The 27,089-nt window shown below is 39.8% G+C and overlaps 1 protein-coding gene across 4 annotated transcripts; it reads right to left on the bottom strand.

Moving 5' to 3' along the window:
- Positions 1 to 1,349: 1,349 nt before the first annotated feature.
- LOC111872968 (SET and MYND domain-containing protein 4) lies at positions 1,350 to 27,023 on the bottom strand. Of its 4 annotated transcripts, XM_023867295.2 has the most exons (14): positions 26,284 to 27,022; positions 23,822 to 24,056; positions 22,522 to 22,705; positions 19,750 to 19,915; positions 18,898 to 19,053; positions 17,097 to 17,409; positions 13,360 to 13,664; positions 11,496 to 11,569; positions 8,807 to 8,919; positions 5,846 to 6,002; positions 4,298 to 4,444; positions 3,185 to 3,344; positions 1,803 to 1,941; positions 1,350 to 1,769 (listed from the first exon to the last, which is right to left on the bottom strand). In XM_023867295.2, exons 1-13 carry the CDS (start codon positions 26,415 to 26,417, stop codon positions 1,809 to 1,811), a joined length of 2,277 nt encoding a protein of 758 aa, XP_023723063.1. In that variant the 5' UTR covers positions 26,418 to 27,022; the 3' UTR covers positions 1,350 to 1,769; positions 1,803 to 1,808. The 4 variants fall into 4 exon arrangements, with proteins under 4 accessions (XP_023723063.1, XP_023723065.1, XP_023723062.1 ...); XM_023867297.2 differs by lacking the exon at positions 3,185 to 3,344 and having other exon boundaries at positions 26,284 to 27,023; XM_023867294.2 differs by having other exon boundaries at positions 1,350 to 1,941.
- Positions 27,024 to 27,089: the final 66 nt, after the last annotated feature.

The following is a 27,089-nucleotide window of genomic DNA, read 5'->3' as shown; positions in this document are numbered from 1 at the left end:
TGGGGGAAGCATTATAGACACCGCTAAGCAAGTGGCCGAACTCGCTTGTTCGGCGAGACTGATGGTACGCACCATTTATCGGTAGGGTATAGAGAAGCACAATAGATCAAAACTGGTTGCGGTGCATGGGGAAACCCACCCTCTCTAAATAACTAACTAAGAGATTAAGTGAAACAGACTTTGATGATCGTCTTGAAGAAAGATGTAAACTTTTGTCTAAAACATGTGTGAGGGCACCTCATACATTATGCAAGGAAAGTCCCGTGTGTTCAACAAGGTCTCTGGTATGGTGATTTTGGTTCCCGGTGTAGATTGAAAATACAATCTAGTAACTTTTTAATGACATAACAGTCTTTGTTATCTGATGATGATGGCTCCTCACAGATGCTTTAGGCAAAGTATACCAATCTGAACTACTGAAAATATCTGGTGATGACACAGTTACCTAATTTCTGTTTCAGTGATGCCCATTATCATGTATCCTTACAGAAATATCAGGCTGCTAAAATTTTTTGTTACTCTGAAAGATGTAAAACTAATTGTAGCCTGCAACAAACTCCCTCCCCAACCATACTTCCCCATAAATCAACAAGTGACCAGGGTTCTTTCTTTTATTTCAAAGGGGCATCAAGTGAAATTATGCATTTTATTTAACCAAGGACAAATATCTTGAGGTATAATTAAAGTGAGTGTAGTTTAAACAGTCAGGTCTTTTGGCCACCAGTTTCAAAACGCTGTGCCATTTAAGTACTCTATATATGCTGGTAGTTCCTGGTAACTGTCTCACCTTCTTAACATATCTTTTCCACAGAAACTGTAGTAGGGCTACAATATTTTGTAGGTGTTCAGTAAATCGTGTTCAATGAAGGATCTCACAATAAAACAGAAGTGTTATAATTCCTCGAAATACAAAATTAAAGAGATGACAAACCAATTCATCTGTTTATTACAGTTTCAGGGATGCAAAACCACATTAATATTTGTGCATTAAGATACATATTTGTGAAGTCACTACTCCTTAAATAAATCATTAATTACTTTGAAAATATAGGTGGGACTTAACCGAAACCAGATGTACTTGTTACTCATGGTGTGGCAGACCTCTGTGCCAAATCTAGCTTATAATGTTTAGGAGATCCTTCACCTAAGTCTCCCCTTGAGTAAGAAGTGTCCACCCCAATTCAGTCTTCTGATATTCTATTGTTGAACTACAGCCATAATTTTAATGCATTGTGGATGATTCCTCAAGTGTGACTCATTCTTTCTGGAATAATAACAAATATTATAAGATTTGAGGTTTTCACAGCAGTAAAAATTTACATGTTTTTATTTTTGGTTGTGATTCTATGTGGTTGGATTCTTTAGGGTAAGATAAAGACAGCAGGTTCCTCTGAAATGTTTGCCAAACTGCATGGTGTTATATCCTAGAAGGCTGTATTGTTTTATATTTTAAACAGCAGAGGTAAAAATTATGAATCTCTAGTAATGAATTGGATTTGAGGTTCCCATGGTGTCGATCATGAAAGCAGTGTATTGTGGTAGTGGTTCACCAGTGTCTTTCTGAGGAATGTACTGTCTTAATCTTCAGGGTTAAAGTGTTAAAACAAACAAGGAATTAGCAAGGAGTAAACTTGCACATGCCTGTATTCTGGAAGTGAAATGTTACATTTATTTTCAAGGCTTTTGTATCTTGTATCTTTGCCAGCTATTCAGTCATGAGTATACTTATCAGAAGAGTGGCAATTTCATTACTGGAGGGTACAATTCATGTGTACCCATACAGCTGTGTGATTACACTTCATATGATCTTAAACAGCCATTTGTTCCAGTTGTTGTTCCTTGCAGATGATGTCCTGTAGCCCAGTGTTCCATATCCCATACTGCAGTTCCAAAATTCGTTTAGCTCTCTGCACATACTCCGTAGCCTTTTTATGCTTTTCTCTGCAAAAGAAGTACCACATATTTTTGTAAATTGTTTCACCGTTTAATTTATGAAAGAAGAGAATCATAGAATTCATATTTTGTCACATTAAAAAGTTATCATTGTATATAAAAATGGATCTAATTTAAATTGTATGGCACTTATTAATTTGCAGATGGAATTTATTTTAAAAGGAAAAAGTCAGTAAGGAAATAAAACTTCATCCTAAATTCATAAATATGTTTTTGTTTTATTTCAAAGATGGCATTTCTCATGCAATGTAAAGTTTGAAAGAAGATGGAGAGACAAGTCTGCTTAATCAATCTACAGAGTTACAGATTAATTAATTACAGTACACTTCCAGTTGTCTGTATGTGGACCATCCAGTCTGGCCTGGCTGTGCAATCATAGCCCTTCAGGACATCCATTAAATTTACAGAGTCCATTTGTCTGTACAAATGAAAAGACTTCAGAACCACAATAATCAGATTTTCATGAAATCTGACATGGAGAATTTTATAAAGAATTGCAGAGCCATTTCAGTTTTAAGTAGGTCAGAACACTTTACATGAAGACCTATGTGTTATCGCATACATCTTGAATGTAATGCATGGAATATTTATCAGAGAAAAATGTTTGAAACAAAAGATACAGAGAAAGCAAATCACAAATTTTCTGTAACAGGTTTTTAAGGTAATGGAACAAATAAGATGCTATACATAAGCTTCCAGGTTTGTATGTTGAACCATCACAATGGTCTCCTAATCATGCCTGAAACCTGGATATGCATGTTGTTTTTACTATTCAAGTATCTTTTTCCCTGCCACCCGCATGAATAATCGGAAGTATACTGTATTTGAAAAGACTTTATTTTAGTTACAGAAATGGAGTGGGACTGTGTTCCTTGGTACTGCCATGTGCAGCAGGCCTACTGTATCAGCCCCACATAACAGATGAGTAAGAAGCAATGGTGAAATGTTCAGTAGCAGGGGAAAACAAACTCATAGAGGAACCACCATAAATCTCATGTGAAATTGCCCAGGATTGATCCCAAGACAGCATGATGAGAAGCCAGTGCCTATCTCTCTGAGCTGCGGCAAGGCCAGAATAGTCACCCGTTCACGTATACCGGATACTGGTGCTGAGTGTCAAGGCAGCCATAGGGTGACAGTGTACCTCCTTTGTGGGATACTTTGGCTGTACTTATACCAATCAAGATGTTGGCAGTGGCTAGTTAAGTTACTGTATTGCTACATCACTTACAAGTAAGTGGCAGAACCTGGGACATGTTGTGCTATGTCAAACATCATGACATCTGACAGTTTCTGCAGTTCGTTGGCCAACTCGATGCTGTTAGAACCAAACTGTTCCTCCACTGCAGGCAGGCACTGCAGTAGACAATCCACACTTTTGGCATAGTCCCCTATCAACACAGGTATATACATGTAGAACAATGGCATTGGATGGTAGGGTGAATGATGAATTGGAGAGGATCTGGAAGGAAGCAGTCATAGTCTATTTGAAGTACTGTTCTAACATCTGCCTGGAACTGAGGAAAACGCCTAATAAACCTCAGAATAGCCGATGTCCTAGCCAAGATTCAAATTGAAGTATATATTGATATAAGTAGTGTTAGCTATAGACCACACTGGATTTTGGTAATGTCTGATTATGTTCATGGGATGGCCGCGCCATAGCTCAGCAGTTAGTCACTGGCTTCCCACCATGGCGGCCCAGGTTCGATCCCGGGTCTGGTCAAGTGGGATTTGTGGTGGAAGTGGTGCTGGGGCGGGTTTTCTCCAAGCACTTCGGTTTCTCCTGCCAATCTTCATTCCACCAAATTCTCCATCATCATAATCACCTGGGGCAGGCTACAATAGGCCAATCAGTGGCCACTGTGCCGAGTGGACCCAGTTGCACTCCACCCCCCACTAAGCAAAAAAAAAAAAAAAAAGTTCACGAAATCACTTTTCATTGCTGAATATGCAAGTCCAGAAATGTATGCATAACATCCCTTTATCTTGAAAACTAAGACATACACAAAAGTATGAAATGTAAAACGTGTGTTCATATGATCCTCACAATAAACAGCGATTACTTCCCTAAACAGCATTGACTGACTGGTCTTTCAGTTCAGAAGCAATATGTTTCCTGAGGAAGGAAATCAAATTTTAAATAGTATTTAGATCTTCATACTTCAAAAGGTTAAGTAAGTCATTAAGTCTTTAGTATTTGACATTTCAAGACTGTCTCCGCCTCCAACATCAGAAGAGAGGAAAGAGCTGGCAAGAAATATATAAAAAAAGCAAAGATTCTGTAAGACATTTCATCTGCCAGCTTGTATAAAAGAATGATGCTGGGGGAAGGGTGTTTTACCTAGCATGGAGTAACACTTGGCCACTTGATCTACACATACAGTCAAGTCCCTGTGGCTCCTGTACAGACAGTGGCGCCTCAGATGCCAGCAGGACTCAAACATCTTTAGAGCTTCTGCCATGTCCCCCACATCAAGGGCCACAGAACCTATAAATCAGAAAGGGAACCAGAAATTTGAAACATGAATGTGAACCTCAACAATCATCCGGTGTTCAGTNACATACGTGTGCAGCTGGACGAAACATACACGTCGAACCCCCCCAGACGATTTAAATCCCTGACGAAACATACACGACGAACCACGGCAACGGGTTAAGCAGTTCTCTCTGTCCCTTGTAGAGGCATAAAATGAGTGCATAATGGGTACATCACTTCTGTCAATCAACATGTTCACATGAATTTATTTAATGGTTATCAATGATAATTGGTACAGTGTTTACACCTGTAGTTGTCACTAAAGATAATTTGGTCCCCATCACTGCAATACAGGAGCCAGGGTAGCTCAGTATAGCAACTGGCTACAGGCTGGACGGCCAAGGTAACTGGGCCTGATTTCCAGCAGGGGCAAGCGACTTTTTAGCCTCCTTACCATATTTTGAAAAACTGAAGAAGGCATATGAAATCACCTTGATACCTGTGCCCCCCCAATGCCTGAAAGCTGGAATAGTGGAGCCAGAAGAGATGGTCATTGTTAAGCAACGGCACAGTAAACACATTCCCACAGCAACGAATACACTTGCAACCACACAAGAACTGTTCAACATTGTCTTTTCTATGTGGTCCATGTTGTATCTGATAGTCAATATGTAGTGAAAGGAAAGTAGGTGATTAGTTCTTCCCACATCATTTAGACCAGCTCTGGGGCATAATGAGTATGGTCAGTTCTTCCCTTCAAAGTAAAGTTGCTATGGCATGAACCTTACCACTCACCTCCACCCAGTGATGAGGTTAAGAATACAAGGATCTATACACCTACTCCTGTCTTCATAGTGTGGTGCTTAATTAATAAATCAACCACAGGGACAACTTTACCTCACTGGTACAATATAACCCCCTCCTTTACATGAAGGTCAGACTGAACATTATTATACTTTTAAAAAACAACAACAAAATACATCAACATGTGGAACTTTCATTACTGGAAACTAGCATGAAGTTTAAGACTGCATGAAGCTATACCTCCATTCTCCCCATCTGTGTTCATAGCATGATGTGTAATTAAGCAAAGGGGCAACTTTACTTGTCACCACCTAATGCCAAGGGTTCTAAAATTAACAGATTCATTCTTAAGTTATTTAATGACATTATCTCAACTACCAAGATAATATGGCATTCAGTAAGAGAAGATGATCAGGAACAGTCAGCAGGTAAAGATGGGGAGCCAGTTAACTGCATTCATCTGGAGAGACAGGAAAACAATAAAATGTCTCAATCAGGATGGTAGACAACCTGGCCTGATACATCCTGAATACAGTCTGGAAATTCTCAGGATTCTAAACACAAAGGAGTGCGTGAATGTACAGTTCATACTCTGAATTTATTACAGACCTTCATCAAACAAAGCACGTGCTTTGAACGATGCCTCAACAAGACTGCTGATGTTCTGACGATGTCCACAGTCGCCACATGCCATACGATGGGGTGATTCACTGGTACGCAACAAAGGACCACTGCATTCTGAACACAGGAGCGCAGAAAACCGCTCCTGTAGTAACATGAGCAGAATGGAGAGTGGCTTTACTTTAATTAACTAGACAAGCAGCTCTCAAGTGGTCACATACCTCAAAGACATGCAACTTCGTACATGTAAAACAAATCCTGTCTTTAATTAACAATTCAAAGCAAAGTCTGAGGCTTACCAAATTGGGAGAGGCCGTACCATAGCTCAAGCAGTTAGTCGCTGGCTTCCCACCGCGGCGGCCCGGGTTCGATCCCGGGTCTGGTCAAGTGGGATTTGTGGTGGACGAAGTGGCGCTGGGGCGGGTTTTCTCCGAGTACTTCGATTTCCACCAAATTTTCCATCATCATAATCACCCGGTGCAGGCTACAATAGACCAATCAGTGACTGCCATGCCAAGTGGACCCAGTTGGACCCCACCCCCCACTAAGCAAATTTTACTAAACTGGGACATGCACACTGGACATTCTTTTGTGGCTAACTGAAGATGATTTTCATCCATGAGTTCGTTGCAGTACTTGTTAAAAAATGCTTGCACCTGCATAGCACAGATCCATAACACCTGTTTATTTCAACAAAAAACTTAATTAGTCCAGATGCACTTGTGTATCACTGCTACAGGCTAAGATGACCAGGATTCAATTTGCAGCAGAGGCAGACTCTCTCTTCACCACCACATCCAGACTATTATTAAGTAAAATCATGAAAACCCTCACCACACCTGGTTTTCAGGGTGAGGTTTAAACTGGGTTCTCCTGATTACAAAAGAGGAGTGTCATCTGCTCAACTTCATGATCTTGTTGTCAGGCTTGTTTCTAAATGTGACAATCTACTGGCCATGTGCTTACTATGTAGCTTGTAATGTACCTGAACAGTCTGCATTTATTTGCTATATTTTACAGTGCAGTTGTTTGCTATTTTTTTAATGTAAGTTTCTATACAATTTAAAACAATAAGATGCTAGTCCCATGAAATCTGTATTTTTCTATCCATTTGATAGCAATGAACCACTGGAGCTAAGCTTATGAAATATGATACAAAGACATAGCATAAGCATACCTACAGATTTTATATAAAGCATACCTTTATAAATGTAAAATTACAAAGTAATTAGTATAATAATTGTAGTATACTACTCTGTCCAAAAAGTATCTGATCTTGGGCCGGGCAAAAGAAAGTTCTGTATCTGGGTGGTTACAATACCTAATCCTCTTCAAAGTAGGCCCCTTGTGACTCCACACACTTAGCCCAGCGGTCCTTCCATTGCTGGAAGCAATTCTGGAAGGCTTCTTTTGAAATGGCATGCAGCTGCGCCATCGTGTTCTGTATGACCAGCGGTCCTTCCATTGCACAGCAGCCTTTTAGCGGTGTCTTCAATCTTGGGAACAGCCAGAAATCACAAGGAGCCATGTCAGGAGAGTAGGGAGCCTGGCGAACCTGCGGAATGCCATGCTTGGCCAGGAAATCCTGGATCAGATGCGATGAATGAGCTGGGGCATTGCCAGTTGCATGCGTCCCACAGCTCCGGTCTCTTGTGCCGAACTGCATCGCAGAGGACTTCTTGGTAGTACTCCTTATTGATGGTCTGGCCTAGTGGTGCACACTCATGATGCACAACACCTCGGTAATTGAAAAAACAGTCAATATCACCTTCACATTGCTCCGAACCTGTCGTGCTCTTTTGGGCCTTGGGGATGTTGGATGCTTCCATTGTGATGCCTGGACCTTGGTTTCCGGGACATATCCTTACACCCACGACTCGTCACCAGTGATCACGGTCTTCAGGAACTCAGGATCCCTGTTGGCGCACTCCAGCATGTCCTGCACGACCTCAAAGCAGAGTTGTTGCTGCTCCGGTGAAAGCAGCTTGGGCACAAATTTTGCCGCCACTCTTCGCATGCCCAAATCCTCACTTAAAATTGTGTTTGCCAAACTTCTGCTGATCCCAACCTCATCAGAAACTTCACAGATGGCCAAACGATGGTCCTCCATGATCAGTGTCCGCACTTTTTCAATGACATCAGCATTTGGGCTCGTTGACAGTCTCCCAGAACACTGCTCACTGTCCGCTGATATACGGCCATGTTTAAAGCGGCTGAACCACTCTTTAATTTGAATGACCCCCATTGCATCATCGCCGTAAGCCTGCTGAATTTTGCGAATTGTTTCCGCTTCGATATCCCCAAGTTTCTGACAAAACTTAATGCAGTATCGCTGCTCCAAGCATTCTGTCATCTTGAGCGAAACGAGAATGCGACAAACACATGTTACACCACTTCGCTATCTGGCAGCCACAGACGCATCCGGCAGTGTTGCGAGTCAGCAAAATATCACGCATGCACATGAAAGTCCCTTCTACCACTTCACTCAGTTTCCCCACCCCCTTGGCCATTACTTACAGCGGAAAGAAATAAAGTCAGATACTTTTTGGACATACAGTATATATATTATATTAGTATAATAACAAGTATAATTACAATGATCAAGTCAAGGAGGATGAGATGGCCAGGGCATGTAGCATGAATGGGGGAGAAGAGGAATACATACAGTATATTGGTGGGAAAGCCAGCTGGAAAGAGACCACAGCAGACATGGGTGGACAGTATTAAAATGGATCTTAGAGTGATAGGATGGGATTGTATAGATTAGATCGATCTGGCTCAGGATAGGCACAGGTGGATGGCTCTTGTGAACGGGGTAATGAACCTTCAGGTTCCATAAAATGCTGGGGAGTTCAAATGTGTCAGTATTCTTATTCCACTGGCTTTCTGTAGCTTTTCAAGAGACAGATTTCGATGTATGGTTATGGAATCCAAAGCTTGGAGACTTGCCTGAAAATCCTGCTGTCCTGGCAGGGAACAGGGCTTGCAGGTACAGGAGAAGAAGTACTGGCTCCTGAGTATTTCCTGCCTCTCACGTGTACCCATGTGTCTAAAGTGAGGACCTGGAAAAAACATGTGGTGCCAACTGACTGCAGGTACAGGACAGTTATCTGATTCTCCAATGAAGAACTTGATGGCACTAACACAAGTCAATGTAAATGTATTCACATCCGCCAAACTCACAGTATTTCTCTTAAGATACTGTTCTCCCTTGGGGCATGTGGTAGCGTAGTTGGTTGAGGTACTAAACCATAAGCTGGAAGGTTGTGGGTTCGATTCCTGATGATGTCACTGGATTTTTCAATTGACCCAATCTGTCCAACCACACTATGCTCCTGGGGTCAACTCAGTCTCTAACAGAAATGAGTACCAGGAATCTTCCTGGGGGTAAAGGGCGGCTGATGAGTAAGGATGACAACCTCACCGCCAACTGTGTACAAAATGTGGGAACCTTGACGTCTCACAACCCTATGGGCCTTCATGGCCTGTTACAGGAATAGTTTTACCATTATAATCCTTTGTGGATATGAGTCCAGTAAATCCAGTTATTAATCCAAACCCTGCATCTAGTCACTTAACATGTGACAATATACATAAAAAAGGGTATTTCTTGGATTCGCTGCCCGTAATATTTCTGGCCAGTAACTGTGGTCACAGGTAAATAGTGGCAGGATAAATTCTCTTTCTCCCAGTTCTTTCATTTATGTTTCTTCTTAACCTCTGTCACCTAAGAACTGGAATTTTAAATACCCCAGTGAAGACCATCTAGGAACTGAAGGCAGAGTTCTGCATGAAAGTTTGCCTGCAGGATGAACTACACACTACAACAAAATGGAGGGATGGCAATGTCCTTGCATGTGTCCCTTTACTCTGTTCTGAAAACAACATTACATGAGATCCTGTGGGATAACACTTCGTGAGACATTCAGATGGAGTGAAGTAACGTGTGACCTTCTGCAACACACAGTAATGTGTAAGCATATGTATATATAAAAATATTGTGGCGTGCTGCCAGAAAGCTGGAATGGTTTAGGAGATCGGGGTTGATTTCCTAGGCAACGACCAGCGTTCCTGCTACAAAGCCTATGAATCGGAACGCATCCATTGCTATACAACAGCTAGCAATCTAACAGTGGAGTTTCCACCATTACACACGAATTGTTTGAAGCAGCTTTTGCATAACAGCAGCCAAGGTTGAGAAGTGTGTATTTTGTGAAATTTGAATCTTTATTGAGATATGGTATTATTTTTTTGCGGCTGTGGTCAAAAGGACATTCAAACTGTATTTAAAATCCCAAAAAAAAATGTTTAAGACTGATCAAAAGAGTCAATAACAGGATATCGTGTAGAGAATTTTTTGGTGAATTTAAAATTTTAACCTTAACTTCATTGTATATCTTTGAGACGTTGTGTTTTTTAAGGAAAAATAGGATATATAACATCTCGTATTCAGATGTGCTCGGTTATACACAGTACATAAGCAGAATTTGTATGTCCAACCATGTAACACCTCACGTTGTAAAAGGAGTGTGATTAACATGGGAATAAGATTGTATAATAACTTGCCCTCTCAAATAAGAAGTATTCAAGAGTTCAAGGTTTTTAAGCGTCAATTAAAGGATTACTTGTTGTGCAAAGCTTTTTATTCCCTTCAAGAATATTTTTACAAGAATTAGCTTAATAATAGAACAAAGATACTTAGGTAATTTATTTTAGCTATTGCATGTAATTTATAGTTTAGCTTTTGTTGCCTTATTATACTCATCCACTGTTTTATCATATTTAAAGGACTTATGTTATTTTTCTATGGTTTTTTATATTATTAGTCATTTGATGTGATGTTTAATCTCATATATTTTTTTAAAAAACTGACTTGTCCAATTGTACATAATGTAACAGTTATGGATGTTAAATCAATCAATCAATCAATCAATCAAGGTTAACCCTTTGACATGAGTTCGATTGCAAGTTATAAGAGTCCAACTGCAACAAGAGCCTAGTTAAGTTTGTATTTGGCCTCAGAAGAGTAGAGTTGGTATTTGGCAAAAGAACAGAAGAGTTATCATCTGACTAGAGCAGAAGACACTTCACCGAGAATAGAGGTGTGAGAGTGTCGTAACATTGAAGAGGAAACGTCTGAAGATGTCATAAGATGTGAATAACTGTAAGTGTGAGTGTAAAAGTGACTGTCTAATAAACATTCGTTCAAATCTGAAACCCACAAAATTTCTTGTTGCGTTGCCTAGCAAACACGTGACAATATCTATAGCCGGAAGGATCACAGATGTTTCTGTATTGCACTTCTATGACTGACCCATAGGTTGGATCACAACTAATTTGACATCCAGCACATCAACCATAAGTTGTTGGCTGTGCTCTCCTATAGAACTGACAACCATGTTGGTCACAGTTTATCATTTGGATGAGGGGATTTTAAACCTCCCATTTCTACTTGGCTGATAAGTCATATTTTAAACTTGGGGGGGGGAGTAGTATTAGTGTTAAAAAATGGATCGATGGGCATTCGCTGTTGCAGTGTGATGTATGGCTGGTAAAATTAATAAATTAAAAACTGTGGCATCCTGGAAGCATCAGAAAACATAAGCTAACAATCAGTGTTGCCATGACACATACTCACCATAACAGTTGAACACTTCTCCTCCTCTGGGGATGTCTCTACATGCTCGGACAATAAGATACTGATTGTAGAAGCTGAAACAAAACCACACTTTATTGAACTTAACGTCCATTATTTATCATCCATCAATACTGCAACACTCTTCCATTCACCACTCAATTTAGTTTAACCTTATACACTTTGACACTACATGTTTCAGCCCCAAATGGCCATCTTCAGGTGTCTTGATATGTTACAAATATTTTTATGAAACTGTGTTAAAACTGTGACACTGTCTTAGTTCGTGTTAAAATCACATGCACAGTGTAGCAGTTTTAACACAATTTCATAAAAATATTTGTAACATATCAAGACATCTGAAGATGGCTGTTTGGGGCCGAAACATGTAGTGTCGAGGTGTATGAAGTTAAACTAAATTGAGTGGTGAATGGAAGTGTTGCAATATTGACGGATGATAAATACTGGACGTTAAGTCGAACAATTGCAACGGGATGCTGAAATACAGAATCACATATTATTGGTTGAAGTACTCTGGGAGTTTGTTCCATTCTAGAGCGAGGTCTGTTCTCTATTGTAGGACAACATTTCCCACTGCACTCAGTCTTGAAAAACATCCCCAAATTTGACTCCTCTGTCACCTCAGTTTACACAGCATCAATTGATGTTATGTTATTTATGTATGGTTTATTTAACAACAGTCAGTCGCTTAGACTATAATGAACAGGCAAGGATGTGGAAGGAAGCTGTCATGGCCTAATTTAAGGTACTATCCTGGTGCTTGCCTGCAGGGACAAAGGAAAACCATGAAAGACATTATGTTGCAATGCCACATGGTTCAGAGACAGCCTGTTGCTTCTGGCTCAGGCAACAAGCTGAGCTTCACACCTGCTTCTGCTCGTTTACTGCTTGGCATACTCTTTGATCCTGAAGATGAAGCTGATATGTGACTCTGAAATGTTGAGGCCGTCTTCAGACAACTTTGATGTTACAACCCAAAAGACCATACTATCCATATTCATTTCTCTGAGCACCTCATATCTATGAGTGTCCCAAAAGAGAATCAAACTGGTTACCACTTGAGTGAACTTGTTCAGTCTTATTGTGTTGCTTGTACACAAGGAAATAATTGCTATTAGCATGGTCAAAATTAACGACAGCATTGCCATTCTTGTGTAAGAACTCAATTGTTTTGCAGACAAAGGAGACACAGATTATTTAATCTAATGCAATGAAACTGACACATAAGATTTATTTTGGGATCAAGAGGATTTGAGCACTACACTGAGGATCTTGAATGGTGTTAATTTAACATCAAGAGTAGTGGACTGAGGTCACTGAAATTGAACACTAAATGAAGGGAAACCTTAAATCGAGGAGCATCATATGGCATTTGCACTATACTTATGTATGGAGTATTGTACCCTGAAGAAGGCAGGAAGTTCCTCCAAAGTGCCAGTACATATCTACCAAACTACATGGTACTCATCATATTCATCTGTTTTATTTATCTAATTATGGTTTACTGCCATCCCATAGTAGGATTTTACCTGCTTATCCAGCAGTTTTTCTATAAAAACTGAATTTTGAACTTACCACATTCAAAACTGAAACAGAAGAAAACATGAAAAAACTGACATGCTGCTGTGAGTTGAGTCCCCCATGCTTCGAGAAGCTATACATAAACCTTCTCTGCATCTTAATGATATCTGCAGGAGAAAATGTCATTTAAATATACAGTAGCAACAGCCTGTTATTGGTGGGTTGGAATCAGCATTGACACATGGTAAACTTCAGTCTGCCAGGTAATGGCATTCGGAGTGAATGGGTTAATGAAGCTTATCAGGCTAACGGCATCGATTCTCACCTGTTGATAATATTAGGGTCACAAGAGTGATTCATCATGCTTGCTGATGGATAGATGGCAGTTGCAATCCGAACTTGATGCTCTGTCAGAACTTCTCGATTCTCATTTTCAGGAAATGTTTTGTCCAGCTTGGTGATCGCATGTCCATTACACACAAGCTGTGCAATGTGTCGTAAAATCAGGCCTCCCACAAAACAGACCGTGGACTTTCTATTCTGCAGAAGTTCATCAGGGGGCAGTGGATTAGCTTCTTCCGTGAAGTAGTGAGTACAGTAAGTAAGATATAGGGCCAGCATACAGGCAGTCTGAAAGAGGTGAAAATAAGTTAGGCAGTGTTGGCACAGCATAGCGATTATGGCATGCTCACTATCTTTTGTTTAATTACTTTAATACCATATGATTTACAGCTGAAGCATATTGGTCATGTCATGTTTCACACTACTCTAAAACTTCTGTTTGAAACACATTTTGCTCTAATAAATATTTACCACAGTCTTTTGCCTGCTTGAACACTGGGGTCTTGGGTTTGAATCACACTTCAGCCATGATGTGTGTCTCTTTATTCTGTGTAAGTAGTGGCTTCTTTTTTACAAGCTGATCCCTCATCTAAAGAATCCTACTGACTGTGTACAGAATTAAAAAACTGGCCAAGGTCCAAAGGACTGTAGAGCCATAGGAAAAAACACCTATAGAACTTCATGTTAATTGTTGGTTATTGTTGTCTGGTTTTTAAATTCTCTTTGCTGATCTATGTAAATTAATTCTTCAATTGTTTGTTTCCAATTTTTTACGATCCTCAGTAAAATCTGTTATCAAAAGGAATTTATAATTCTCCTACCAGTTTCCCCACTTCTTATATGGCCATAAAGAGTATACAGTGAAAAGTATCTAGAATAGAGGTCATCTCCACTGGAATATTTCTCATAAAATTACCACTCAGAGCTGGAAACTGTGCAATGTAGAAACAGGAAATAAAAGACTGTATGAAATGGAAAATGAAAACTTGATTGATTACAAAATTTAAACTTACTTAGCTTCAAACTGTAGTTTCAAGAACTTACACACAGGGACCAAAAAACTGGAACTTATTTCAGCTTCATGCTGCAGTGTCACTCTTTGATATATATTCACAATTTTGTGTACCACACCAAGTTATCATTACTAATCACAGAAAATTAAAAATTGGAGTGGCCTCCAGTGGCATAATATGCATACTTATTTCATGAAAATCAGTCAGCTGGTTCATACATTCAAATAGGGACACATACAGAAAGCATGGTATCGAGATAACAAGAACGCTCTGTCTGTAGCTGTCTATAAATAGCGACCCGCCAGATGATAGACACGGTTCACATGAGGGCGTGTACGGGAATAAAAAAAACGGTCATAATTCCGTAACCGTCCAAAATCTGACACATGTTTATATGAACTTTTTTGATCACAAAGTCCTAGGAAATCACCTCCTGCAGTTATGCCCTAAAGTCATGAAACACTCTGTATAACATATTTATTACTGTTTCCAGGAATTTATTTCCAGTTATCACTGACTCTGATTTCCTGACCTGTTCTTGTACCTACTTCTACTTACATTTCTCACTATCCTGGGTCTAACACATCCCTCAGGCTGCATCATGATCAGACAGTGCTGTAAATCATATCATAACTAGAAGGCAACTTAGATGATATTTTCAATGCACAATGGGATCATTCTGGAGAGCTCACTGAACACAAAGGATTTTTCTCCTGTAAGGCTGCCTAATCACAAATGTCTCACATAGACAACATGGGTCTAAAAAGGGAAGGGAATACCCATCCCTATTCTTTGCATCCTGTTATGTTATAAAACCACAGCATACAGTGGCTGTCTACACAACAATACTTGATAAAATAAATCAGACAAGACTGCCACATTACTTTATTGTGGTCACAGTACACCACATATTTTGATCTCAATAGATTGCGCAACAACACTTGACAAAGTAAATCAGTCAACAATGCCACAAATACTTTATTGTTGTCATAGTACACCATGTTTTGATCTCAAGAGATGATCATCAGACGGATTATAAATAAATAATTACAGAGCGATTGAAGTGTAAGGTAAAGATAAAGTTGTCCCTGCACTTAATTAGTTAAGCATTATGCCATGAAGACACACGGGGAATGGAGACATAGCTCAAGCTTTCTTCACCTCAGCACTAGATGGAGGTGAGTGGTCAGCTTCACGCTCCAACCACTTTACGCCCAGGGAAAGAGGCCCTGGTACCCACTGGATAGGAGGCTGGGTGGGGCCTAGAGCTAGTCTGGATGCAGTGTAGGTAAGTTAATGTTAAGATGAATTGCTTTAAAATTGATCCGTTTTTCATGCCTACATGTGCTATAATTTAGTATTAAAATGTAAAATCCTTTAAAAGTGAGGATGAGGTTATGTGGGGTTCATGTGTATAATACTGGCGTATTGTGGCAAGTGTTGTGCGTGTATCTAATCTGGAATTTCTTCCTCATTCATTTTAAAACGTCATATATAATCACGTTTAAAACTCATAAAATGTCATTAAAATCACATTTTATATGTATTTATTTGTTGCAACATGTTTCAGCCTCACATTGTCATCATCAGGCAACTGCTGACTGATTGAAATCACTGCACTCCATGGGCTCACACATCAATATATTTGCATGTTGTTATTGCATGTCACGTTCGAGAATGTTCGCCCACACTTCCCTCATGCTATTTTTGTGTTCGGCATTCACGCTCTGTAATGTATGAGTGTTAAAGTATATTATGATTCTGTATAATTTGCTCCTATGTGTGTCTGTATGTATGTTATTATGTACTTACATGTTCCTTTGTGCATAGTTTTCCTAGGTCAGGAGTGTGTCCCTGGTGTTGATTTGTTGATGTATTTTCTGCTATCTGTCATAGAGTTCATGTATTATTTGAAATATGGAATTGTGTGTCAATGTGTGTGTCGTTCATATGTAAATTATTTCTACTAATTTTATAAATGTTATATTTTTCCAAAATATTTAAATGTCTGCCCTTCACTCCTGACCTTATGACATCAACAGTATCTGTTACTGTTCCACACATATTTCCTGTGTTTTGTATATGATCTGAATGTCCGGAATTACTGTTATTTCTGATGGCATGGATATGTTCTTTATATCTAATATTAAATGTCTGATGTCATGTAAGATTTGAGGCTTTCATGTCATGTCTGACCAATGTATTTCAATGGACAAATGGACAAATAAATATATCTGTGTGTCTGTTTTTTAATAAGTGAATGAGTGAGATATTAATGCAAAAGGATGCTGAGATATAATATTCTCGAATTTCATATTGAGTGGTGGGATTGATGTGGTTGGGTGATGGATGGTGTTGTGGTCTTCCTGGTTTCTACTGCAACAGGACACCTATACCTCCAGTATGCGAATGCACATACTTATACAAGCAGTTTGGTGAAATAACTTTATGCTGTAGGTATTTAGTGATTTGCAGGTAGTTGCTTTCAGTTATCTTATGGGGTTTATATACTTGGATATGTGGCCACATCAAAACTGTGCTGTATCTGTTAGTTCATTGGTAATGTCTGGATGGTCCTGAATGGTGTGTACAATCCTTGGTTATTGCTGTTAGTCTGTGAGGTCAGCTTCTGTGGCCTGCATAAGATATGTATGCTATAGTGTTATGAGAGAGCTGCCTGATAAAGCAAGGTAACTTGTAGCCGTACCATTGTATACTGAAACAAGTCTTCATGCTGCATATCTTCAAGATGTGGCATCAACTGGTACACATATCTGTAATTGTCCTGCTTGTCTCTGTAAGTGTCCTTGGACTGTGAAACACTTTCCTGAAGCTTTGTATGAATGCCTTGGAGTTTGCGCAATGGACCGGCCTTCAGCACTACACGGAAACCTAGATGGGCAATGCCAATCGAGTTCAGCAGTTCCAATCCACCATGACATTCCCACTGGTGGTACTGATCCCAGGACTCCTGCCTGCATGCTTCACTGCAGTACCGAGCCAGCGTACATTCCTCACAACTGCAGAAACAGCATAGAAACTTGGTATGATCATAGTTGGTGAGAAATGGATGGACAGGATGACTGATACCTGCTACAACCACTTGAAAGTATGAATGTGCAGAGACCTACATTTCTTTTAGATGATACTAAACATATAACTACTTCACCTGCTGTTTAATAATGCTTAGAAAACCCCAATTGCACATTGCATTAGTGTGATGGCACATGCACGAAATCCAGTATGCATACTACAATGGTTTCTTCAATGTGAGTACTATTTGTTATTTTCACTTCTACGTGGATCGAATGATAAGAATCAGTGTTCAATCTAACCCTGCTTTATTAAGACTTAACTTTTAATACACAAATAATGTTTTATATATATTCATACACATAACCATGGTAACACATAACAATAGAGAAATTCTGTTCTTACACACATAACTGTAGTAACACATAACAATAGAAAAAAACCAATAAAGCAGGGTTAGATTGAACACTGATTCTTGCTTATCATTTGATCCATGTAGAAGTGAAAATAACACTATTACTATTGAGTTAAATTCCAGCCACCAATGTCTGCAATAAGGGAGAATTTAAATCCTCAATATTTCAACCAGAACATAAATAATGGCAGGTATGAGCCCCTTCTGAAAATGTTGTACACTGCGACTGGTGAAAAGGTTAACATTTGACAAGTTTGANCTCTTTTCATGCTGCAGACATGCATATACTTTCTAAGACATGTTAAGTTAGGTTGTTTTATATATACAAATCTTTTAACGTTTGTTTTAACAAACATTGCAGTTGAGCAGTGAGCATTCCTGGTTGATATCTGGAACATCCCAGGATCAATCTCAGCCTGAAGATTGGCTACCCAGACAGATTTTTCAGTTTTCCTCACTCCCTTCAGGCAAATGTCAGGATAGTAGATAATATTATGGCATAACTGCTTCCTTTCACATACTTTCTAGTTCATTATTCATCCAATCATTGGATTCTATATAACCTGGCCTATGGACAGATTTATAAAGTAAGCTGCAAATAATTAAATAACATATCTTTATTCTGAATTAACTAAAACCTCAGCATGGAAAGGGTTAACTAACCCAAGGGCATGTGGCAATCTCTGAACTTCTAATTTTTTTCTTTATTGTCAGTGGGGTGGGACTAAGTCCCTTGTACTGCAGCCATTTCTGGCCTACTGTACCAGCCCCAGATGATAGGTGAGGGTGATTGTGGAGCAATTGGTGGAATGAAGATTGGCAGAGGAAACCAAAGTACTCAGAGAAAACCTGCCCCAGCACCATTTTGTCCACCACAAATCCCACTTGACCAGACCCGGGATCGAACCCGGGCCACCGCGGTAGAAAGCCAGCGACTAACCACTTGAGCTATGGCATGGCCTGAACTTCTGATAGTTACCCAAGTATTTAAAAAAAAATGCTTTATTATTACAAAATATGAATCTTCTTCAAAACATAAATATTATGCCCAGAAACTTACGGCACAGCTGACATGTACAGGCTGCAGCAGTTGTGGCAATGTGCCCTGTACTGGTCTGGCAGTACTACAAATGCATATGGTCTCTCGACAAAGAGTATATCTCCCATTTGCACACCTCTGTTCGCTACAACATGCCTTCCTTTTTCTTGACTGTACCTAAGCATTAATTTCAAAATGGGTATGAATGAAAAGTATCAATAGAAAATTATAATATAAAATACACTCCTGTCCATTGAGTCTACATTTATACATGCAAAAATAAATGTGAAAATTATTTGCCAAATAGGGAAAATTTTAATAAACACAATGTGCCACTGGCCATGACCTTGGAACACTACAACTCAGTCAGCCTAATATCAAGTTAACATTCTAATCTTGTACACATTAGTCCTGCAACATATGAACCAAGGTGTTACCAAGACATTTAAGACTTATTATGTTAAAAATGCATAGAGGCATGCAAAATCTGAGCTGTACTTTGGTGCTACATATCTTTTAAAGCAGTACAGGTAAGACCTCTCATCTGTATCTAAAAAATCTATGTATTTAAGTTTAATGTGAGTCTTTTTGTGGCCCTGTGCACATATCCCCCATTTAACCTTTAGTCTGTTCAACATGTGTGGTTCTTGAGGAACCTAATACTGTGCTGGACAAGGGTTTACTTTACTTTTAAATTCAATCACATTATAAAGGGATTGCTATGGAACAGAGAGACTGCAAAACAATCTGAAACAATAATTTATAAGTTTATTTTATACTGATTCTACATAGACTCTTACAATGTGAAACAAAGGCAAAATTTGATACAGAGCAAAGACAGCAAGCAGCTAAAGCAGATATCCAATGTCTTACCTAAGATCTAGTGCTGCTGATGCATATGCAAATCTCTCATTTTCTCCATATGTTGGCACAGGAAGGCAAAATGTTTTAGGGCTGTCAGAAATGTTCTCAGTACTACCAATTCTCAACTGAGAGGAAGCTTTTGACAATGCCAATTCAATGTTCCTTTTAGAAGATGCTGTTATGAAATACACAAAACCATAATGAAAACATGAAACTTATTTACCACAAAATGTAACCTAAACTTGTAGGGTTTAGCTGCTTCATATGCTAATGTTGTTCCCATCTTCTGGACTAGACTGCTCTCACCATCTTCAGGGTGAATAAAGAGGGAGGCAGTGGGCCATTATTTACTAAGTGTGAGGTGTACAGCTCATGATGCTATCCAACTTGAAGGGGTAATTTGGTTAAGTAGAAGGCCTCAACAAAAGAGTCACAATGCCCCACTTTTTCCCAGTATGTACCTGTCTTCATGGTTGAAACTCCTGGAGGTCTGACTATTTCAATGGCTCTCCCTGGCAACGGGTGATCAAAATCACTAAATAACACCAGATATACAGACTTACATAATCTGGCTTCGTGGCTGCCTGACCATTTTTGGCACTGTGAAGAGGAAAGTATATGGGTATTTTGAACAATGGTGTCACTACAAAGACTGGTGTATATACATGGAAATATCTCATCTTGATGAACTGTGCAGCATTGGCACACCTGCCTGTTTTATGGCTGCTGGTGCACACACATCACAAAAGATGTTACATAAGGACTATTACCACAAGAGTTCGGTTGAAAAAAAGAAATCTCTGGTCGTGGGCCTCAAGGGGCCTGACCCCAAGACGAACTGACTGGCGGTAAACTGCCAGTCGTAAAGTAACTCTCTCTCTCTCTCTCTCTCTTCAGTTACAGTGAAGTTCTAACAGTCACTGAGAACAGTTCAGTTTGCAGAGCTGTAAAAGTGACAATAATTGTACTTGTTAGTGTAAAAGTGAGTGTTCAAAAACAATCTGAAACCTGCGTGAAGTCATCTGTCGCATTACATAGGCAAGACGCGACAATATTATATTTGATTCTTTATCTCCCATTTTGTATCCTCCATTATGTCTAACATTTTTTTTATTATCTCACTGATGACTAAATTAAACAGCAGTGGGCTTAAGGAGTCTCCTTGTCCTATCAGTTTTTATTCATATCTCCCCAGATAAAATTCCGATAGATTTCACTGTAGTGAGAGTAAACTGCTCATATTATTGTACAGATCTAGGATGTGTTGACGATTTTTTAAATTATTAAACAATAAATTTCAGGAAAATCTGTTTAGCAGTTTTGAAGTTGTTATATGCCGATATACGAGGGGGGACCCAAAAATAACCGGAATTTATTTTTGTTATTTTTTATTTTTGCATTTTTATTGAACTGTATATTAGTCCCCTTCAAAGTATTGTCCATGTGCATTAATGCACTTGTCCCAACGCTTTTGCCACTGCTCAAAACAGTGCTGGAATTCTTGAGGCTGGATACTGTTCAAAGCCTTTAGCGTGTTTTCTTTGACTTCATCCACATCATGGAATCGCTTTCCTTTCAGACATCTCTTCATCTGTGGAAACAAAAAAAAAGTCCGACGGAGCCAGGTTGGGTGAGTAAGGTGGATGAGGCACAATCACCATGTTGTTGCTTGTCAAAAACTGTCGGACCGTCAAAGCTGTGTGGGCTGGAGCATTGTCGTGGTGAAGCAACCAGTTCCCATTTCTCCACATTTTGGACAGTTTTCGTTGCACACTCTCTCGTAATCTTCATAACACATCCAGGTAAAAATGTTGGTTCACTGTTTGTCCTGGCGGAACGAACTCTTTGTGGACAATGCCATTCACATCAAAAAAACAAATCAACATTGTTTTCACATTGGATTGCACTTGACGCGCTTTCTTCGGTCGTGGTGAAGTTGGAGTTTTCCACTGGCTTGATGATTGCTTTGATTCTGGATCGTACCCGTAGCACCAAGACTCATCGCCAGTCACAATTCTTTTAAGAAATTCTGGATCGTCCTGCACTTCACTCTTCAAGTTGCGGCAAACATTCACACAGTTTTCTCTTTGGTCATCTCCGAGCAAGCGAGGAACAAATTTTGCAGGCACCCGTCTCATGTGCAAACCTTCGGTTAAAATTCGCTGGACCGTGCTCCATGAGATGTTCGTTTCCTCAGAAAGTTGGTCAATGGTCTTTCGACGATCTTCATCAATTGCACGTTTGATTTTGGCAATGTTTTCGTCATTTCTTCCTGTCGAAGGACGATGTCTTCTGTTGACATGTTGCCAGATTTGAAACGGGAAAACCACTCGTAGACCTGTGATTTCCCCAAAGCATCATCATTAAAGGCTTGCCGAAGCATCCCAACAGTCTCGGCTGCAGTTTTCCCTAACAGAAAGCAAAATTTCACGCACACTCTTTGTTCCTTCTGGTCGGCCATCTCACTAATCACCAAAGGGTTGAAACAGGAACGCACACAACAGAGCACCACAGACAAACCACTTAACTCAGACTGACGCCAGCTCACTAACAGTCGCGGGAGACCCCCAGCTAACACCACCTAGCAGCACAACTCATAACTACAAAGCATGCGCGCGCAACAGGTCGGTTCCGGTTATTTTTGGGTCCCCCTTCGTACTACATAAAGACAATGCAAAGCCAAAAACTTTTAATTTTAAATGTGCTCAAAACCACACAAATGGCTCCACAGGGACAGAAGACCAGGCTTCCTACTTGTTATAGTTTTTGAAGATATCTTACACTTCTTGCTGAGTGCCACATCTCCCATGAGTTCTAAACATTTCTGTGCAGACTGCAGGGCTTCTACTTCTTCCATATACCTGTTCAGCCTGGAGAAGCACTGACTGCGTCTCATGTGCAGTTTGTAATGCAATGATGTTGGGTAGCCACTTTGGAAGGCAAGTGCAATATCTTGTAAACTTTCCTGCAATAAATGGTAGCATACACTTCACTGCCTTCAGTATCATATCCTCATTAAATTTCCCAACCTTTCTGAAGCTAACCAAACATTTGGCTGTATAATGAATGAAGCAGCACACCATGAAGACATTTGGGTGAGTGGTCAACTGCATACCCCAGCTGCTTTAGCCCCCAGGAAAAAAACACCAGCTTCCACAGGACAAGAGGCTGGGTGGGCCCCACACCTGGTCTGGATACTATAAGAGAGAAATCTTGTGCTCTGCCAGGAGCTGAACTCCGATTCCTGAGCTACTGAGTCTAGAGCCCAATACATTCCTTCTTCCCACTTGCCTGCATGGAGTGAGAAAACCCATACAGATATACAGCTTTGTGGGCTGTCTAATGGGGCCAGGATAGTGCAGTCAGTATAGCGACTGGCTATGGGCTGGGCAACGGAGGGGTTCCCCACGTTGTCCAGACCAGCTCTGGGGCCCACTCAGCCTCCTATTATATAGATACAAGGGGCACTTTCCCTGGGGATAAAGTGGCCAGAGCGTGAAACTGACCACTCACCTCAAACTAGTGCCAAAGTCAAGAAAATATCAATCTATACATCCATTCCCCCCATGCGCCTTCGTGGTGTAGTGCTTAATTAGTTAAGTACAGGGCAGCCTAATACAGCAGTCATCCCCGAGTGATTGATATTGACTGATTCTACAAAACACCAATTAGTGGCTTGTTGGTTAATAAACAACATTTTAACATTCACTTTGCTTTCATTGTAGGACCCATATTTTCACTAATTTTATTCAGAAAGCTCCAAAATGTATTGAAAAGAACAGTAAACACTGATACGACTGCAGTATCACACTACCAGAATGGCTGGCCTAAATGACTGAGCCTATAAACAGTGCCATGTGTGTGCACTGGCGATCGCTGACTGACTGAAGAATAATAATCATTTGGCGATTTGGATATATCGCGGGAGTACGAATGGACTGAACTGTTGATTAGCAGGGGGATGACTGTAGTAAAAGTAGTGATCATAATCAGGTTACTGTCTCCTTGGATCTAATGTTGTGTAGCAGACTAGCTGTCTGCTATATATATATTCAAACCCAGCAGACAATACTCATAATACCTGATAAGCACCAAGATGGAAGAGGGCTGCTGATCTATTTGCCAGTGCAAGTGATAACTCTTCACTGTCTCTTGGTGCATGGACCACACTCTCCGTATACAACATTAAACTCCCTACATTGTCACATTCTTTAAATTTTTCATTGCCCTGTATTCGTAATTTGGATGCCACAGTGGCAGTCTTCATCCATTTTGCATTACTGTGCGTAAACTTGATCCAGTCCAACAATTTCTCCCTGAAACACATGTTATGAAACATGTTTGTGAGCAACATACACATCATATTGCTCTCCGTTATTGGTTAACATGTTCTTGTAGAATTTCATTATACATATGATTCTATTCATGAGGCTAGAACAGTTATGTACTAAGCATGTATATGTAGTGGTAACACTCTAAGACTTGTATTCAGGAAGTCTTTATGCGAATCTCAGCTGGTATACCAGCTATTCTGAGATAGTCTGTGGTTCTTCTCAGTCTTTCCAAGGTACTCCCTCTACTTGGTCTTGGGCACTTTTTTTCTAAATCCATTTAAATTCATCAACCATCTTACCATTGGATGCTATATAGACTAAATACTGAGAGTGTTGTAAAATAAATGTAAAATAATACAACCATAAATAGCAAGCAATGGTAAGAAACTGAAAAGCATTTTAACTTTTAACATCTAAGTGGTGTGTGGCTGAACTACAGAATGTACTATTTTGTTCCTAATGAGGGTCTTCTTTCTTATTTCCTGCTCACTGTTCCCACTGGAAAAGACAGGGCTCCATCTCCTTGCCTGGTCTGTGGCTCCAAGTGACGTGTTACTTCACATATTAACAATGCAAAAAGTATTTAAATGTTACTTTTCTACCCCGAATACTCTAGAATGATTTGTAAAAATAATATTAAACAGCTGAAACATGGTTTGTTTCGAAATTTTCTGGATCCCCCCCCCCCCAGAGACAATTCTAGAGGCAGCCTTTGCTTCCATACCTTTGCTAACTCAGTTTTTATAGTTTTGGAGCCCTTCATTGGTATGTATTTAAAAATTACGTTACACTTCGGTTTCACTACTCCTGGTGACGAAGTAACTGGTAGAGAAGTGACTTCCAATAGAATACTTTCCCTAGAGTACTTACTTACTTACAGAGCTTAGCCCTTCTTGAGTAGCTGCCAATTGTACAGCCACTCAAGAATTTCCCAGCATTTTATGGAACCCAAAGGTTCATTACTGTGTTCACAAGAGACCTCCACTGGTGCCTATCCTGAGCCAGATCAATCCAATCCATCCCATCCCTTTAACATCCATTTTAATTTTGTCCACCCGCCTAATTTTGGCCCTCCCAGTGGTGTCTTTCCTTCTGCCTTTCCCACCAATATCTTATATGCATTTCTATTCTCCCCCATTCATGCTATAAGCCTTGCCCACCTCATTCTCCTTGACTTGATCATTCTAATTATACTTGGAGAAGAGTACAAGTTATGAAGCTTCTCACTATGCAGTTTTCTCCAACCTCCTGTCACTTCATCCCTCTTCGGTCAAAATACTCTCCCCAATACCCTGTTCTCAAACATCCTCAGTCTATGTTCCTCCCTTAATGTCAGAGACAAAGTTTCACACCCATACAGAACCACAGGCAAAATTAGTTTTGTATATTCTAATTTTTATGTTTTTGGACAGCAGACGAGAAGACAAAAGATTCTGGACTGAATGGTAGCAAGCATTACCCGAGTTCAATTTCTTCTTAATTTCCTCCTCAATCAGGTTTTGATTTGTTATCATTGTTCCCAAATATCTGAACTGTGCCACATTTTCAAAACATCTATTCTCTATCGTTATGTCATGATTTTGCCCTGCATTCTGGTGATGAGACAGCAACATATACTTTTATTTTTATTGCTAGTGAGGTGGGACTAAGTCCCTTGCACTGCAGCCACTTCTGGCCTATCATACCAGCCCCCGATGATAGGTGAGGATGATTGTGCAGCAATGGGTGGAATGAAGATTGGCAGGGGAAACCGAAGTACTTAGAGAAATCCTGCACTAGCGTCGCTTTGTCCACCACAAATCCCACTTGACCAGACCCGGGCCACTGCGGTGGGAAGTCAGCGGCTAATCGCTTGAGCTATGGCACAGTCTGACATATACTTAATTTTGTCTGTATTTACTTCTAGACCAACCTCCTTACTTGCGTCAATTAAAGTTTGTGTGTTTTTCTATTACAGAGTAGGTTCAAATCATCGGAAAAGCCCAACAGCTGATGTGCCCCGTTTAAGTCCCGCCTGGTTTTCCTGACCTTCCTAATGGCATATTCTAAAGCAAAGTTGATAAGGAATGGCGATAAAGCGTCTCCTTGTTTTAAACCATTCTGGATTGGAAATTTATCAGACAAATGTTCACCTACACGAACTTCACTATAAGTTTCGTAAAAAAAAAACCTCGTTATTTTTGTCTGTAAATTGGTACGCATGACATACCTGTATACATTTTCATTTAACCATAATTCAACCATGTCTTCCTGCAATTTTAGCGATGATATTTTTTTTGAAGTGCCAATTTTGTTAGATTCTAAAGTGACCGCATCTAATAGTTCTTGCCAGTTTTTTATCATTTTCAGACATTAATGTCTACAGTAATCGTGTGGACCGCCGGACCTTTCTTCTTCAGATTCTTAATGGCGATGAATGGGATAATCACAATATAAAAAGGCCAATTAAAATTGTTACTATAGTGCAGGCCATTTCCAGAGTTCAAATGCAACGCCCCACATTTCTTGCTCTTTACTTCTTCCTTCGTCAGAGTAAAACAGCTGGTCGTTAACTATTGCGATGGTGATATTCTTTCACTACTTGAACAGGTGAGCTTCCATGTCCAACCCTATCAAATTTACATTAGACTACTGAATATTTTCAAATTGTTCATTCGTGTTCATTAGTACAATCTTAACACTACGCAATCCCTATTTGAGGCTAAAACCTTTCAAGCGTGTCGAAAATTTGCTTCGGTTCGGTGGACTTCGAATAAGATTTATGAAAGCTGCCACTTGGATTTCAACTTGGTCTTTGAAAACGTGATACTTATGAACTTATGAATGATTTCTGACATGGTATTAGAACTAATTAATTTCGGAATACAATCTTGATAACCAAATAATCGCGCACGCAACCAAGCAAGCCCCACATTCCAGAGAATAAGAATTTTAACAACATCCCTCCACAGAACGCTACGTTATTAATCTGTGATCGTGTTCTACATTATTACATTATCCAGTCAACATAACAAC

This window comes from Cryptotermes secundus, unplaced genomic scaffold, assembly GCF_002891405.2.
Source record: "Cryptotermes secundus unplaced genomic scaffold, Csec_1.0 scaffold1227, whole genome shotgun sequence".
NCBI classification, from domain to species: Eukaryota; Metazoa; Arthropoda; class Insecta; order Blattodea; family Kalotermitidae; genus Cryptotermes; species Cryptotermes secundus.
Note: the sequence above shows the minus strand (reverse complement) of the source record. Positions and strands in the feature narration are given on the sequence as shown.

Bases quoted from the DNA above. Each gene is read 5' to 3' on its own strand.
- LOC111872968 (XM_023867294.2), bottom strand. From the start codon at position 26,417: ATGATAAAAAACTGGCAAGAACTATTAGATGCGGTCACTTTAGAATCT. The intron at 17,410-18,897 runs GTAAGTTTCTGG...CTGTTTCTGCAG, and splicing joins CTGTACATGTCAGCTGTGCC to TTGTGAGGAATGTACGCTGG. The intron at 11,570-13,359 runs GTGAGAATCGAT...GTTTTGTTTCAG, and splicing joins GACCCTAATATTATCAACAG to CTTCTACAATCAGTATCTTA.